At 40.3% G+C, this 18,312-nt stretch overlaps 1 protein-coding gene across 1 annotated transcript in view; it reads right to left on the bottom strand.

The window, feature by feature from the left end:
* Nucleotides 1–13,844, bottom strand: part of SH3GL2 (SH3 domain containing GRB2 like 2, endophilin A1) — a 90,853-nt gene extending 77,009 nt beyond the window's left edge. The window contains exon 1 of the mRNA XM_036402692.2: nt 13,654–13,844. Coding sequence (XP_036258585.1) covers nt 13,654–13,698 — 45 coding nt within the window. The 5' untranslated portion in view covers nt 13,699–13,844. The remainder of the gene's footprint in view (nt 1–13,653) is intronic.
* Between the last annotated feature and the right edge of the window lie 4,468 nt (nt 13,845–18,312).

The following is an 18,312-nucleotide window of genomic DNA, read 5'->3' as shown; positions in this document are numbered from 1 at the left end:
CATTTAAATCTTCAACTCTTCAAAGAAATTAAAAGACCTTAAAAGTAACATAAATATACATCTTTCTCCTACCACTCATCAAAAAAAGATTGAGATGCAAGCAAAGAATTTGAAAGTGATCAAAATTCATGGCACATAGCTCTGATGAAGTGCGTTGCTTTACTGGAAGTATCTGGAAAGATAAGCCTCCAGAAGCCAGGGGGCATCATATTCTTGACTCTTCAGAGGGATGCAGAAACCAGCGTCTTCCCACAATCACCTAAAATATTTCAGTTTCTACAATAAGCTTCGCTTCAGTTCAGTTTCTACACTGATCAAGTAATCAGTGGGACTGGAAGATCTGATGACTATCAGATCTTCCAGTCTCACTGATTACTTGATCAACAGCAAAACCAAAGTTTTCATGTCAAGGAGAAATCACAAGTCTATCTTTGTCTGCAAAGTGAGGTTTTAAAACCACATATTTCAAACCACTGACAATAAAGTGGTATGGCAGTACCATTACTCACTAGCACTGCACACTGGGGTAAATTAGCAAGTCAGATCTACACAGGTATGTATCTTCAGCAAGACCAGCATCAGTCAAGATCATACACCACTCTAGTCATTGGGTTCTGGCTGCATGACAGCAATGGCTCAGATCAGAAAATACAAAGAAATACAAAGCAAAAAAAGCAGAATAAATAGACATTTGCCTTCAGGGCCACGTTTACAACAGCTACCCTCTTTGGCATACCCAGAGATCATGAATTCACAGTTTCCTCATAAGTTTACAGCTGCTTTTCCACTATCACAACTTTTGCACACTGGTGAGACAAAAGTGATGCAAAGCAGGGAGAGGAATTCTGAGCAAAGCTTGCACTGCCAGTGCAGATCCCTTGGTAACTACAACTATTCACAGCCTAGTTTATGTCTGGGTGCACAGAAAGAAAGTGGTTAAGGATCCTTCACTTCTTAGTGAAGGCCAACTACGGCAGACATCAAAACTCATGATGAAGCACAGAAGTGGTTCATCACCAGCCTCCTGGTTTGCATTATTCAAACCTTGGAGATGTGAACAATCAGTGCTGCAGGAGGGTATCCAGTAGCTCAGATTTGTGGAAGATGACACTCCTAGATGGCAACTCAGCAGTGCTACCAAGATCACCAGAGATCACAGGGAGTGTTTCAGGAGTTCCACCTTCATCTCTTTAAAGTCCTGTGTTTTCTGTGTTTCAAGAAAGACAATCTAGTTGTTTAAAATGAGATAAAGGTAAAGAAACCTGCTCTGCCACATCCATTAATTATTACACCATTTCTTAAAATGCCCTCTTGATTCATAAATTCACATGATTTCTTTTCTGTGTGGACGATGTTACTTTTCTTCCGGTATCTTCCACCACCTTGCTTGCAAAGGAAGTTAGTAGTAGTCAATCAATTTACTAAATTTAAAACTCAAGTCAACCCATCAGCTGAACAGAGAGTTCTTCACAACTGTCTGTAAAAAAACTTTAAATATTCACATGACATAGAAAAAACCATCTAAAACTGGAATATTTCTTGCAATTTTCACAAGCTTTTTGCACTGTGTGACTTTCCAGTATAGACACTGTCTCAGAAGTTCAGGTCAGCTGCTACTTCACTCTGTCTGAAAAAAAGCAAGAGGGAGGGGCATAATCACACACTGTCAAAGATCTAGAACACATTTTAAACTGGAACAGCTCTCAAAGGAGGTAAACTTTAAGAAGACAAAATGGCTCAGAGGAATTACTGATGGTGCTTTGCAGTGCCTGTCATTTGTCTGCTGTTACGTGTGGTTTCCCCCTCAAAATTTTAAAGTCTTATAACCATGTAGTTATAACAAAACCCTAGGTTTTGCTCTTGCATTACTAATTTTAAAACACCTGGATTCTGTAATTTCTCCTCAATTTTTGGGATTATATGCTGCTAAAACACTGTTAATAATAATGATAATGATAATATTGAAAATCTTGGATAAAAATTATTTCTGAATGTTCAAGATAAATGAGCAAAAATACCCAGATCAGCAGAATTTAGTCTGGAGAATGTTTTCTTGCTGCTGAGTAAAGGCATATACCACATGCATTAGTGAATGTTTCATACTAAGAACAAGGTCACCTCTATTGTACATTTGTATAAAGTCTCCTTTGGAAACAAAATACTGGGAAAATTTGTGTAAATCTTGACTATGCACTGCTTGCTTGCAAAACCTGTGATAATACATCTTATAACCTGTGATAATACATCTTATAATAAATGTTTCTGCTTTCCTTAAATGATTGATACACCTTTTAAAATATTACGTTAAAGAATTAAGAGCTACACTACATTATTGTATAATTTAGAGCAATAGTTAATGCCAGGACTCTTGCTGTTTAAAAACAAATAAGGTATCAAAACAAAACCCAACTTTTTCCAGCCTGCTAACCAAATACATTACTTCCCTAGAGCCAAGGACTCACAATAATAGAAACAATAAATTAATTGTTCAAGTCTCAGTTCCTTGATCACCCTGACCTGCTGCAGAGGAAACTAGGTCCACAAACCGTACCAGAAATTCCTCAGATATAGAAGGATAGCACAGAAAATGAGCAAAAAGTCACTTTTCCTGCCCTCCTGGTCACTTTGCAGCAGAGATGTGGAAAAAGGAATGGTTGCAGAAGAGGGCACTGCAGAGCTTTGCTTGTTGGCTCAGGCTCAGGAGGGCTGTGGCAGGAAACCAAGTACCTGTAAACATACTTTAATTTATCTTTTCCTCCTGCTGCTTCCACTCTTCCCTGGGACTTTCTGTCAGACTTAGGTTCCTCTGTGATATGATAGAACAGAATTCCTATACCTTTCTCTCAAGTCTTCTCTGTAGCTTAGCACAGGCACCGGAAATGACTACTACTTTCTTCTTCAATGTATAGGAAGATACCTCAAAAGCAAAAACAGGGCAACAGCATTTTAAAGCACTCTCATCTCTGACCTGGGAATACTAAGGAGCAATTTGGCATTATCTCGTCCATGTTTGTTAATGCTTCTAAATCCTCAATATTTCACATCTTAAACCTATAACCACAGACCCAGTCACTTTCAAGGGACATTCCAAACACCTGATGACTTCTGATAGTGATACAGCCATAGTGTGCTGTGGTATCATGACTACATTCATGACCTTGCAATAGAGAATAGGGAAAAAAAAAATCACATTAAGTCCTCAATGTAGTGTTAATAAAATTACTAAAACACAGCATACAAAGACAACACCTGATCCCACTCTCCCCACTTACAGTAGCTCCCTGCTATCTGCTCCATCACATCCTCCAAAGGGCTTCCAAGAGCCCTAAATTCCTATCCCAGAGCCCTCTGGCTCAGCCATCCTGAAGGCTGTCACTTATACTCCTGATGTGATCTTCATTCTTTAACAAACAGCTCATGGCTTCTCCCTCAGCTGCTTAATTTACCTTCCCAACTTTAATTTAACTGCAAGAAAATTAATATAGCATTTAAAGGAAATGCAATTTACTGTAACAATACTTTCCAAAGATTTTAAAGAACTATCAGGAGGAAATCAGGGGAACAAAAGTCTACAGCAGTCAATCTGTTTATAGATCAAAAAGTTTCCCTGAGCACACATATAGTTAATCTGCAAACAGAAATGAGAAAAATATGGAACTAGAATAGGCTGTTTTATTGCAGCTTCATTAAATTTTCAAATCTCTCTCGCTCCAATGTGCTGTGGAAGAAAAGAGAGAAAGAGTCTTACAAAGAGCAAGATATAACAGCACCATATCTGTATGTCTCTAGAGAAGCTTTCAAAGCTGCTCAGGAAGACTGCCTGCATTTTACAAAAGTTGCTAGAAATCTCATATAGCTGTTTTTAATACATAATTTGGGAAGTGGTCTTGTTCTTAAGATGAGAAGGGTAAATGAGAAATTATCCTATCAGCCCAAAAGAAATAAGTGTAAGGTCAACTGTTGGGCATCACGTAAATTTTCTCCTATAGTCTGGCAGACATTTTCAAATAGAAGTCCATCCACACTTCAACTTGTTTTTATCTCAAAAACGTATTGTTATTATTAGAATAGATTCTGCAGTGGAACCAGCAAGCTCCAGTAAGAAGCTCAACCCAAGCATGCTCGTCTCCTTTCTTGGCTAATGCATTCAGGCTGCGCATCAAGAAACAAGACAGCCAAACCCCAGCTCCTGCCCTCGAGACTCTCTGGACCTCAAGAGCCACAACTGCACACATGTCCAGAGACTTATGTTCTTCTCTCAAACAAGATCATATGTGGTTTAATCACTTAACAGCACAGAGCAGAAGGATAGCTCCTTTTTTGCAGAAATACTGAAACTCATCTCAAGAGTCTGCAACAATGCTTTCTCATGTTGAAGTACAAGGGTCATCCCCCTCCTTATGGTTATGGGGAAGAAAGACACACTGAGACAATCTTGCCTTTCATCTCAAAAAGCTATACATCTGCATAGCCAGAATGTGTTACTGCACTCTGCCTTTGCAGCCTGGCTGGGTACTTGGAGTCACCGAGAGCACCTCGGGCCGCAGCCCAGCACGGCACTGCGGGAGCGCCAGGAGCACGCTAGCCCGGAGCTCGGCTGCTGCCTGCTAAGGTTTTGAGCTGCACTGGACTGCTTGAATGAATCACTGATTTGATGCAGGGACTTGGCTGATCAAAACCTAGCAGAACCTTTGGCAGCCAGTGCTGGGGAAACTTTCCACACACAAAAATATAAAGGCTCTGTCAGTCTACTCAGAACAACAAACTCTCCCTAGGGAAAGAAAAAAGCACTAAGTCATGGAAAGCTTATTTTTCAGTGGCTGTCCAGCAGTTCTTGTTAAAAGACTATCCTGAAATCAGACCAGCAGAGGACAATTGCCTCTTCCTTATTCTTTCTCCATGTGAGACAGGAAATCTGTAACAGCTGGGGTTGTCATCTTAGAAACAATGTTACCTTGTTACAATGTTTTCCCTTGTTAGTCACATTTGATTCCACCTATACTGACGGACACCATTAAATTCATGCTGACCTCGTTAACCCATTCGTGATACTTAAGCTGTATGTGTTTTGGGAACAGTTGTCTCTGCTCCTGGGCTGGAACAATACATGTTATCACTGTGTCCAGATGAGGAAAAGGAATCCTGGAACTAGCAGGCTAATGAAGCAGGAAACAGCAAGTGCTAGCTTCCTTCACGAACACCTGCCATTCCTTCTCCCTCCAGTCAGTCATCACCCGTACATACCAGAGCAGACAGTTCACCTCTGCTCAGTTTTCAAGGATCCCTGTTGTGGACCTCTCCAGTCTTTCATCCTCACTCATCTTCCTTTCTAGTATTTTACTCCTGCCCAAGTCTACTGTTAAATAAAAAATTAGGATACTTTCCAGAAGCTGTAGAGCTTTTGTTATTCTATTTCAAGTGTTATAGATTTTTGGCCATAAAAGAGCAGCCCTCCTAAAACATGCCAGTTCAGGCCTTTGAAAAGTCACAGGTCCAAAACCACTCTGACTTACATATTCTGAATGACAATATTATAAAACAAAAAAAAAAAAAAACTTATTAATCTTTTTGTATTTTATGTGTTTTGATGTCATATATATTTTTGGCTTTTACTCTCTCTAGCAAGAAAATTCCATTCCTACCATGCAAAGCTTGACTTTTGTTCCTATATGCCTTTTTTTGCAGCACCTTACATAGGTGAAACAGAAAGAGTCTAATAGAGAAAAAAAATATTTTTTCTGCATTGAAAAGCTAAAGTTTTGTATAATTTACCTAAGCTTGCCTCAACTTTCAGCTGAGACAATTACACCTTCCCATGCTTCAAACATTCATATTTTATCTATTTATACTTATGACAGTCTAGAAGAAAGGTGTATTTTGTTTACAACTTGCAGCAGACATATCCACTTCTGAGAGTGGTGAATTTGCCTCATATTTGGCAATACGTTTTTCAGCAATTTTGTGAGAGAGGAAGATTCCCTGCCTGCCTCAGAATACTGTGTGCATATTTAAAACTCAAATCTAGACTGCAAATAATAACATAAGATCCAACCACTCTTCCTGACAGACAAACTTCTATTTGTTAATACTAGTGAAAGGCTCCTTGGATGATGGAATCTAGCTAGTAAAGGTGCACTCATGGTTATTGAGCACATCAAGGCACATTTCCACATTCAAACATTCTGATTCCTAAAAACGTTTGCATTTGGTTGGAACATTCTTCATGCCTCAGCTCTGTTTTAAAACTCCTTAATTCCTCTCAAAACAGTAGAAAATAAAACCAAATTCCATCCATTCCTGATCAGTGCAAGAAATGGGACGAAGCAACCAACAGTTTTAGATAACTGCATTTGGATGACAAACACTCCCAGAGGAAAAAAAAATTATGTAGTGAAATAATAGAGAAAAATACACTAGCTGGTTGCCTCTCATGCTTTAGCCAGTTCTGTGCAAACACCTTCATTGCAGTGGAAGGATAGGCCTTAGTCTGATGCCCTCAACTCCCTTTTCAAAAAAAAAAAACAGTTAAGTTGAAAAGCTGTTCCTCTACAAGCAGAAAGAACCCCATCCATTGCAGAGTTATACTTGTAAAATTGCAGCATTTCCAATTCAGCCCTTAGATTACGATGCCGTAACTTTCCAAGGCAGACAAGCTCTAAGTGACTCATCTGGAAAGGCAAACACCATTTATTTTTGACATTTATACCTTATGAATTATTAATTGGTTTTCTGCATCTAGATTGATATTGCATGAAAAGGAATTTCTGGCACAGACCTTAAAGCTGAAAAGTGTACAGATTGGAAAAGATCTCAGCAATAATATCTCTGTGTCTAAGTGTTGCTTAAAAGAGCAAATCCTGTTAGTCTACTGAAAGTCATAAAAGACTAAATGAACATTTGCAGGAAAATTTTCTTTCTAGAGAAAAACACCACCAGTTTTTATCTCTAATGAAACTTGTTCTCCTTCCAACCTGTTTCCTGCAGTCTTTCCCAAAGATGCAGAACAAAAGTGATGTCCAGTGCTTAATGGCACTTTAAATTGAAAGATAAACAGTATCTCTGGTGTTTCTGCACAACAGTCACCAAATTTCATATCCCAAAGGTGAAAAACGAGCCCTATATCAAAATGTTTAGATAAACTCTTCACATGCAAAGATGTTTTGCAGCCAATAGAAACTGGAAATTAGGCAATCAAAAAGAGTAACAATTGATGCATAAATAACACAAGTTATTAAAAACATCAAACTGAAATCCACAAAAAATATGATGGAGGCAGAGGGGAATATAAATATTTTAACAATGTGAAGTGTTCTGCTGCTATAGAATTGTGGAGGAAAAGGCAGGGAAAGCCAGTATTTTTTCTCTATTTTAAAATTTCTGCTTACAAAGAATTCAGCATAGCAAGCCCTTTTGACAGTGATAACAAATCCAAGGAACACAAGACCAAAACACATAAATGCTGACAAGGATCTCAGCTAGTGGGACTTATCTACTCTGCAATAGATATGCATTCAATTCTCCAGCCTTCCTCTAGTAAGAGGTGCCATAGCAAAATGAGTGGTTGAATTTCTTGTTCTTTCAGAAGGTCCTCTGGCATCACACCAAACCACAAGGTTATACTGCTGCTGCCTCAGCAGCACCTTTGCTGGGATCAAATAACACTCCCTTTCTGTGGAGAAATGATAATAGGAAAAGAAGGTGAGTGCAAACTGCTGCACTCAGTGTGAACCATATGATGCTGCAACAACTACATCAGTACAAATTCAGTCTACAGAATAAAAAAAAATTTAAATGTGCTTATTTATAAAGATACATCCTCCATCACGGACACAAGAACATCATCACTATTACATCAAGTCCAAATACATACCCACAAATCATTCTGTACAGGTCCATCACAGTGATTTCCATCTACAGACAAAGTGAAAATATGCTGAACTTCAAACAACCACTTCTAATTTTCAATTTTCTACCATGCAGGTCTGTAGAGCCTCCATAAAGGGAAATTTTATGAAAAATGTAAGCACAGTAAATAGCAATTTCTCTCTTTTTTTTCTGCTTGGGGAGGGAAAAAAATAATTAATTTTAACTTCTGGCGCTTCTATGACAGATAGGATGGATTCCTGTGATGTGCTATGACCTCAGATTATAAAAACGCTACTATTTTGTCTCCAAGATTAAGTGCAGGATTAGATAAGCACTGAAAGCAAGGTAATTGTGCTGTGGCAAACATCATTACAATAATACCATGCTGCAGCTCAATTTTCTTTCATCTGATTATCTACATATACTTAAGAATGGATAAGCACCACCATTGTCCATCAGGGGCCATTCTTCTGAGAAGAGAATCAGAGCCACAGAAGTTTCTGGAAAGCAGCAGAAGGAAGACCTTTTAGTTCTAAGGCAAGAGGTTTGGAGGATGTTTTGGCTGTCCCTGAACATACCAGACTTCCACTGGTAAGAGGGCCATGAGTCAGGGCACATCCCACTAAATGCTGTCCATACAGCTTCTCTTCACATGTTCTCACAGAGCAGCAGCAGCAGCTCCTCGAGACCCACAAAGCAGATTTTCAACTCCGTTCCCTCTTGTAAGGCTTCAGCCAAAGACTTCACTGGTACACTACTAGGTCATGAGAGTCAATGTTCCAGCTCCTCAAGCCTCCATCCTTCACAAGAAATACGTCAGACCAATCCAGCACCTCCCTTCCATTTGCAATTAGGAGCTACATAAAAGTACAGAATTTTCTGCACTGTAACCTCTGCAAAATCTTCTTCAATTAAAATTGGTTATGCTGCTCCAGCACTTTGTGCAGCGTGCTATCTATCAGTATGCTAGTCATGAGGACACATTTAAAACTCAAAGACAGTTTTGCATGAGTGACCAAGAGCGTCCAGTTTTTCCTTGCTATGCAATAATTCCACTTAAGATGGGAGTCAATATATGAAAAAAAAAATTTGGTGCATGCTGTGTTTTGAGCTCAGCATCTATGGGTATTCTTTGCCTCCAGACATCACTGGGAAAAAACTTAGAGATGGGTGTCATTTAGTGCTCCAACTTTTGGATTTGCTGGCAGATTTTATATATACATATATAAAAATGGAAAGTTTATCCGTCAATTGGAAAGTTACTACAGTAATAGATGTTTGAGCAATCTTAAAAAAAAAACTTAATCTTTTTAGTACAAAAATCATCAGTTCCTCCAATCCGATTTAGAAACAGGGTTTGAAACTGGTGCAGACTGTTTAAGCCATCAACAACTCAGAAGGGTAACACAGTATCCAACTAAAGAGCAATTTAGATTAAAGTCAATTTTTCACCCTTTCAATTATGTACTATCAATAAAAGGATTCATGGGAATGATGCCAAATGTGAATAATGTATCTGGCAATCAGCTAGAGTGCACAAACAGAAGGAATTTCCCTACCTGCTGTGGAAATAATCCCCTCTGCAGCTAAGTATTGTTTTCTAAAAATAGTCTTTATTTCCAGATCAAAACTTTGCTCCCTTTCCTTGATCTCAAAAGGTAGTGCTCCACACTGAGAGAAGCCAACAGACTGACGCTAGTGGTGCATGCCTCTCGGGCAGAGGTTTCTAGCAGCCTGTTTGGGCTCTATCCTCAGAGCCACACCACCCTGCAAACAACTCTCCTTCCACCTTCCTCAGACTTCTCACAAGTTTCCACTCTACATGAGAAGGGAGATCATTAAGTTCCACAAAACCAACACATGGCACAGCGTTTGCACTAAGAAAAATATAACACTGCCCAGCTTTCCAGGCCAATTCCCACATGTATCTTTGCATGTGAGGAAATATGGAAGGAGAAAGCAGACCCACTGCTAGTCCATCTTCAACCACAGTCAGCTGGAAGAGACAGGTGATGTCCTATCACTGGAAAAGCAAACACAGCTGCCACAGAACACTGCAGGACAGTCAGGAACATGTTATGAATACAGAGTGTGCTAGCAATTAAGGAAAATATTAATATCAACAGAGAACAGTAATAATTGGTTAGTTGCAGTTGGTTTAGTAAGTGGACTGTGTCATACATTACAGAGAAAAACATTTTACATACTTCTGACCAAGGAATTAAAAAAAAACATTCTGGCAGATGAACTCTAATATTCTCTTTTTCACAAGAGAACCTGTGTAGGCAGGCTCTGAATTAGCACAGAAGCCCTAGGAAGACCACAGAATTTTGTGGACAACAGCATAGCTAGGCAGGAGTCTCATTTGCTTCTTATTAACCAGCAGAGTCATTCTCTTACTGCGCCATTCATAGGTTACTTTGTTAAAGACAGAAGCATAGTACTTTCCACCTAAAGTAATGGCATCTAACAAGCTACTGACAATGATGAGTGGAGTGGAAGTCATTTCTTCAGATGTTTCTTTCAATGTCAAATATTTTTCTCTATAGAAATGTATAAACTGGGTTATTTGGTCTGGGTGTTGAGACAAAGTTAATCATGAAAGCAGAATACAGTGGTAAAAAATAAACCATACTACAGGCTTTTGGTTCAAATCACCACATTCATATTTAAATGCTATTTAAATGTCAGTCACATTTATTCAGTTGTTTCAAATGGAACATCAGATGTGGCCACTCCCAGAATTTGTGTTAATCTCTTTCCCTATGAAATTATTACTTTCTGAAAGCTTAGTTTTGACTGTGCCTCACAAGAGCCATATTATGCAATGAATGCAGTCATGTGGAAACAAAGCTCACGCTATTTTAAAACAACTGTGTTTAAATGCCCCAGACTGTCAAATCTGTATCACCCAAAGTGACTGTGGTAGCTTTATAACTGTACCTAAACCTGGAGGAAGCAATATTCTGTCAGTCACACTGGCATAACACTACTGGCAAAGGAGTCTGCACGCCTAAAGAAAAAGGGACCATTTGGTGGCACAGCACTTTGCTGCCCATTTCTGGAAAAACACACTTTAGCTCTTCCCAGCTTCAGGATGTATGACAAATCTGCAGCACCATGTTAACAATTCAAATGGGATAATTTCTCCTTCTTAGGTGCTCTGTGGATATTAGAAGTAAATGAACAACCTAACCTGCTCTATATGCTCTATATGGTCAGTCTAACATCTGTTAATTAATGCTCTATATGGTCAGTCTGACATCTGTTAACATTAATGCAATTCTATATTAATGTCAGGGCGTCCAGACTCATCCTGCTTTTACAAACTCAGGAAGATTTTTCTAAACTTTATTTATCTGCTGCACAGAGGTAAACCCATTAGTTTTTCTGAAAGGCAAAAGCGTGAACACTCGACTCATTCCAGAAGGTGCGAAGTGTCCTCCTGCTCGTCAGTGTCTCACTGCTGTTGCAGTTGGTCCATGAAAGTTGACAGGCATTAAGTTCTTCAGCACAACTGCTAAACTGGCAGTACCTCATGCAGGTTAGCTTGACATTTCACAAGTCAGAAAACAAAAAACAAAATTAAATAAAGTTTTTACATTGTATAAAACAATCCAGATGTGCTCTTAATATGACTTAAGACTCTATTAAAACCGCACATCATATAAATAAACATGGGTAAGAACCAAATGAATAATTCAGAATTTTTAAATACTTCCTATTTGTCTGTTCCTATCTGGAAACCTTCATTCATGCCAGCAATGTCAATCTGTATTTCACCTGGTGTTTAACCACTAGTCAAAAGGATTACTCCCTGGAGCAAGGTCAGTCCAACTATGTTGCGGATTTATCACTCATAATGCATACAATCCAATAAGCAGATCACTCTTCAACATACTTGTGAGTCATTCTCATACATGAATGTGTCTTCATGGCCTGCATGAAAATAAACTGTGAAAGTCAAGGCTGGGGCCAAAAATCTCTGGTCATCAGATGTCAGGCTGCTAAATCTGGCATCGGAGACTTAAATATTTTTGTTCCAGACAGCTAAAACTCTTCCTTCCTTCTAAACGACAATACTGCTGACAATCAGTGTGAGAGTGTCATCTGAAGGACAAAACAGCAGGCACAGACCTTTCACACCATGCTCCCTCAAAAAATGATGTTTACCTCTGCTGCTGCAGATGCATTCTCATTAGCTTACAAAAATGGAGAACTTAAATTTCTAATACTAAAAAGTGAACTTCATCTTGCCTGCTTCTTAAAACACGGACAGCAGAGACACTGAAATTCTTATTTTCAGTATCAGAACTCATTGCCGTAATGATGATTCCTAGGCTGCTCATAAGCACCAAGGGCAGCAGGGGAAGAAACAACAAAGTAAGCAGCAGCAGATGGGCACTGCTGGATGGGCTCAGGCACCCTTACCTGCTCCTTATGCCATCTGTTTTGAGTGCAGACGTTTTCTTGCAAGGCTTATTTTACCAGTGATGCAGCACAATGTGGCATGAAAGGTGAGACATAGTGTTATTCAATGCCTTCATGCACCAATGAGGACTTGGTATAAAACCATTGCATTTAGAGTTATAATTATAATGTGTACTGGTGCAGCTACAAGGTATGGAAAATCAGAATTTGGACAAATATTTGGATTAAGGGTCATTTTTTCAGGGAATATTTCCCCATAGTGCTCAAGAGATGAGATGCATGAGAAGGGGAAACACATGGGTGTTGAAAAGTCAAAAAGTGGAATGTATCTTGTGTGCCTGGATCTACAGATTGCTCACAGTGACCAAGACTCCTAGCTGAAGATGCCTGCAATGGCAAGCAATTGGAAATAACTGGAGATTTTGTATTTAGTTACAAACAAAATGAAGCTTAAAAAACCAAACAAACAAAACAACAACACACACACAAGCAACAACAACTGAAAAACCCCCAATACACAAAAAAAAAAAAAAAAAACCAAAAAAAACCCCAAAATCACAAAAAACCCCACCTACACTACACAGGTCTTGGTGTCAGCTCTCTAGCTCTAAATCAATTCCTCTGATTTATATGAAACCATTTTAGATTTAGCCCTAAAGCACACTAAGTCAGAATTTGTACCCTCGCAGACTGTAACACACAGATTTTGTATTATGAAACAACTCAACTACTGGTGAAACACTCACCCTGACCTTCCTGCAATATCACACCATGCCTAAAGCAACAGAACCAAACCTCATTACTCAGATTTCAGCTGTGGTCTAGACCCACGAAACAAAAAGGTCATGTTTATTGCTGTTTTCCCAAAGTCAGGCTAAAACAAACAACGCCTATGGAAACACGGTGCACAGACCTCGGCACGGAAGGTCCGAGCCCGGGGCGGGTATTTGCTGCAGCAGCTGCTCCCGCGGGTCCCAGCGCGGAGGTCAGGGCAGCCCCGGAGCTGCTCCCGCACCCCGGGAGCCCCTGCACACTGCCGCAACGCGGCCGGAGCCGAGTAGGGGGAGGCGCGGAGGCCCGGCAAGCCCCGGCCCTCCGCAGATGGACACCGCTGTAGACCCACCGCCCTCCGTGCACATCCACGCTCCGCGCACATCCCTGCGCGCACCGCGCACACCCGGCCAGACACGCGGCCCCCCGCACGCTCACTCATCACGCACGACCGGGCACAGCATCCACGCAGACCCACTCGCCCCGCACTCACTCGAGTGGAGACCCGCGCACAAACCCGTGCATGCCCACGCACACCACGGCCGCAGCCGAGCGCCCTCCACGCGCGGGGAGAGGGCTCGGTACCTGCGTGGCTTTGTGGAACTGCTTCTTCAGCCCGGCCACCGACATGGTGAGGGCAGCGCGAAGCAGCTGTGAGGAGCGGAGCGGAGCGGAGCGGAGCGGAGCCGAGCCGAGCCGAGCCGAGCCGAGCCGAGCCGAGCCGAGCCGAGCCGAGCCGAGCCGAGCCGAGCCGCGCAGCCGGGGCGCTCTGCCTGCCCGCACCGCACCGCGCCCGGCGGAGGCTGTCAGACGGCGGCGGCGGCGCGGGAGCGCTGTGACGTCAGGGCGGGACGCACCGCCCCCGCCCCGCAGGTGCGCCGGCTGTGGCCGCCGTGGGGCTCCGGGGCCACCGCAGCGCCGCCGCCGCCGCACGGCCGCCGGCCCGGGACCCACACCCGCCCCCGCCTGTGGCCGGCAGCGCTAGTCCGGTGCGTGACACCCCCGGGATGGGCACCCGGCCCCCGCCGCGGCGGTCCCGGTCACGGGCGTGGGTCTTCTCCGCGCTGCGTGGAGCTCGGTCTCGCCTCAGCAGCCTTCCCTGCAGGGATCGGGATACTCGTCCCCGCGGGACATCATCCGCGGAAATGAACCCGAAAAGAAATTGGCGGAGCAGTAACGGGGGCAAGAGAGGAAAGCAGAAGGAATGTCAATGTTGGCCGGTTTTCTGAAAAAACGTTTCTGGCTGGCCAGGCCAGCTTATTTGGGCCTGATCGTGCCTCGCTGAAGCACAGTTGGTAGTCAAACCGCGGCTAATTGGGATTCTCTCAACAAGTGCTGTTTTCTTCTCCCGTCAGATTGTCGGTGATGCATAGAAAAGCACTTCTAAATTTTGCCTCTTCCAGCCTTCTGGTGTGGCTGTTGGCTGGAGAGTAAAAGCCTAGAACCCAGATAAAAGTCATGTACTTTAGCAGTTCAGTGTTACAAATACTAGCAGAGCAGTAATTAGCAATTATTAGGCTCTGCCAGCAAAAGACTAAACAACATGAGCAATGTGATCCAAACACAATGATCCTTCTCTGCCGGCTGAACCAGTCACTGCATATGTGTGCTGCAAATTAGCACAACGGAGATGCACACTCACAGCTCCTCAGCTGTTTGAAGGCAGCCATGCTACATGGGCATTTGATTCCATCACAACACTCATCACTCGAGCTAGTTAGCATTTTCAGAAGCACCTAAAGCTGTTTATAAATCCTGTGAGGGCTTGCCATGATGCTCCACGCAGGCTTGTTGCACCTAACCAAGCTGCACTGCTGCAGTCTTCAGGCACGTGTACCATCTCAGCCTTACCAGTTATGGGAAAAGGGATGATACCACACCTCTGGGTGCCCAGAGGCAGAGCTAGGCCTCCGATCACGGATACAGTGCAGTTCTTGGAAGTTACTTGCAGCAAAGAAAAGGATCTGAAATGGAAGTCCTGTGGGCACTTTTGGAAGCATTATCAAAGTTGTTCATTGTCAAGAAAGGCAAAATAATACCTCTCTTCTCACTGGAGAGTGGGAGATGGTAACAACCTCGTCCTGAGCATAAGTAGGAGGCACTGCCTTCTGGCCTAGTCTCAGGGCCCCACAGAAACACTTCCATCCACTCTAGTAGTAATACTGTTTTAAAGGATGAAAAATAAGACCATATGGAGATACTAGGCAGAGAGTGGGAGTCTCTTGTGCCAGCCATTGTGCTTTTAATAGAAAACTCCCATTGTACCTAGTACTTGGGAAAGGGCACTTCAGTCTCGACACACAGTGAGAAGTAAAAAGTAAACCTATGATAAATGCAACATAATTTTGAATTATTTTTATAAAATTAAGAATATATTTGTATGTTATGAAATAACTGGCTTTCAGTGTTTGTATGTTACTAAATAACTGGCTTTTCCAGGTAACATTTCAGGATCTAACTTTTGTTGGCTATTTCAAAAGAGTACATTACTGTCCACTACAAATTTAATGTGAAAATTTCATAAATAAATCATAAATAAATAGACATTTAAATGTCCGCCAAATTCAGTATCCAGGTGATGAGCTGGAGATACAAAGTATCCCTCATTTTCAAGGTTATTAGAAACCCTGCTGCTCCCACTGCCTGTTGATTGAAATGATACCTGGCTATAAATCATTGCCCAAATCATAGTTGAATGCCCTGACTCACCAATATTATTGTCTGTGTATTCTCATAGCTTAATCTGATACTTCTACTTCTGCTCTCACTTCTTTTCTTTTATTTTTCTTTTTCTTCTAGAATATCTATATTCCTGGGAGTGGAAATCTTTATTAATCTTTGTAAAAGCACAGTTCATATGTAGCAGTGTCAATGGACTTAAAACCCCTTTATGTAAATTAAATAGTGACATTTCTTGGAAACAGAGAAATTAATTTAGTGACTGCTCTTTGGTATATCATGTCATTTGTGATTTCTTCTCTTGGAGGAATCTAAATAGTGATTTGAAATCAGCTTTACTGAGACAACTTCTGGTTTTAATAAACTATAGCAAACAACAAATGTTTGCCTACATTTGTATTACATCTGATTCTAAAATATTTTTATGTAATTATGACATCTATATCTGTAAGTCCAAATCCCATTTTAAAATGAATAATTATGATAGGCTAAGCACTTCTTTTTATTTCATATGGAAAGAAAAATTCTAACAATAATTTAAGAATACTGCCATTGTTGCAGCTGCAAGAAATAATCAAGTGCGGGAAAGACAAAGACTTTTGTAGGTGCAAGCCTAATCCTTTTGTTTCATGGACTTATGCCATAAGGTTGTGAATCACTATAGTTCTTACATAACATACAGTTGAATCTGCAAATTTAGAACTGCATTCTCATTCTGACAGTCATTTAGTGAAATGATTCGTTAAATGAAAAATGGAAATATTCACTTCAATAGGCCTTCAAGAATTTGATTCATCTTTCAATTAATACAGCTTTTTTAGAATTTTTTTCTCTTAAAAAATCAGGTAGGTAATATTTCAACTGCACAAAGTCATGTAAAGCATAATAAAATCCACTTGATAAGTTGCCTATCAAAATAAAATAAAATGCTAAAAGTACAATTAAAACATTAGCAAAAAGTGTTTGCAAAACCAAAAAACTAATTCCAGGAGAAGATAGCATGGATGCTAAATCCTTGCAGAAATTGCTGTGGAAGCAAATCACTCTGTTCAGCACTCAGGTAATAAAATCACATTGAAAACCAAAGGTAAATATAATAAAACTAAAAAAGAAAACCAGACAGCATTATGAATACAAAATTTTCCAGGTAAGTAACACCAAAAAAAACCCTAAATATTCTTAGAGCATTCATTCATGTTTTACTGGGGAAGAATTTGGGTATTTATTAATACCCAAATTAAATTACATATTAAGTTATGTAATACCTGTATTAAGTTCCGTATGGTGCTATGTCAAAAATTGTACATGAAATATTTTTTGATATTTTCACAATACTTGAGTAAGACAGAAAAACATAAACATCCTTTTTAACAGGAAAAGCTCCACAAAAAGTTTGGTTAACCACCCACAACTGATCAGGAACTCTGTATCTCAGTCAGAAATTAAGCCAGAAATTAAAAATCAGAACCCTCATTTGAAATCTAATCTGGGCCACGCTACTACAGGTCAGATGGCAAAGACATTTAAATCCAAGCAGTGTAAAACAGCAGGAAATTAATAATTGCATGAAGATTAAAATAATGCTTACTTTTAAAAACAGTGAAAGATGGTCATGTAAGTGTGAAACATAAAGGAAGCAAACAAAAAAATTCTGTTATTGTATTATCTCTTTAAAAAATTAATTCCTTCACTGATTAGGAAATACTTGTCAGCTTATGAAGATAAAAATGTGCACAAAACATAAGCAATAAGTAACAAGCAAGGGAAGAGGGAAACGCCTAACAAGGAAAGACTCAAGACAGAAAAATATCAATAACCCCTATCCTTTTGTTTGAATTACAAGAACCCTTTAATTTCATTTCACACAAACCAATAAAATTAAGAAGGATTAACAGCATTGTTCTTATCAATTAAGTACTGTTACTCTTCTAACCACCGTAGATATAGATTGAATAGCTGAATTTTTGTGTTTCAAGCATGACATAGGTTATCCAGGTTTGGTAGATTCACCCTTCCCAGTCATCTATCTCCAGTCTCATGAATTTACAATGTCTTTTTTTTTTCCTTAATAGATGATCAACAGATAAGATTTCTTACTATGTCCAAGAGTTCTTCTTTATAAAAGTACAAAAATCTTGACTGGACACAGTACCATTGCTCTCATGGTATTCTTCCTCAACAATGTTCATTAAAGCTCCACAGGTTTTTTTGTCCCAGTGATCAAAAGAAAACAAGGTCTGTGTTGTTTTCCATCATACCTTAGTAACAAGCACTTTTTTACTTGTTTTAATTGATGAGAGCCTTTTCTGACAGGATACTTTTTTTTAATAAGATTATTGCTGAGCTCCGTCCTGTCTGTTACCAAAGATACATATTTACTTCTGGTCCATGTTGTATGAGGTGTGCTATTAATCCTGCTGTCCTACGTGAATGTCATACCATGTCCATTATGATTAGATACTTGAAAAATGCAGGACATTGCAATAATGAATTTTGTCTTTCTGGTTAACCACCAGCAGTAAGCCAGTAAATTCTTGTTGATTGCTCCATTAGTTAGGAAAAGAG

Source organism: Molothrus ater, chromosome Z, assembly GCF_012460135.2.
Source record: "Molothrus ater isolate BHLD 08-10-18 breed brown headed cowbird chromosome Z, BPBGC_Mater_1.1, whole genome shotgun sequence".
Lineage (NCBI taxonomy): Eukaryota > Metazoa > Chordata > Aves > Passeriformes > Icteridae > Molothrus > Molothrus ater.
Note: the sequence above shows the minus strand (reverse complement) of the source record. Positions and strands in the feature narration are given on the sequence as shown.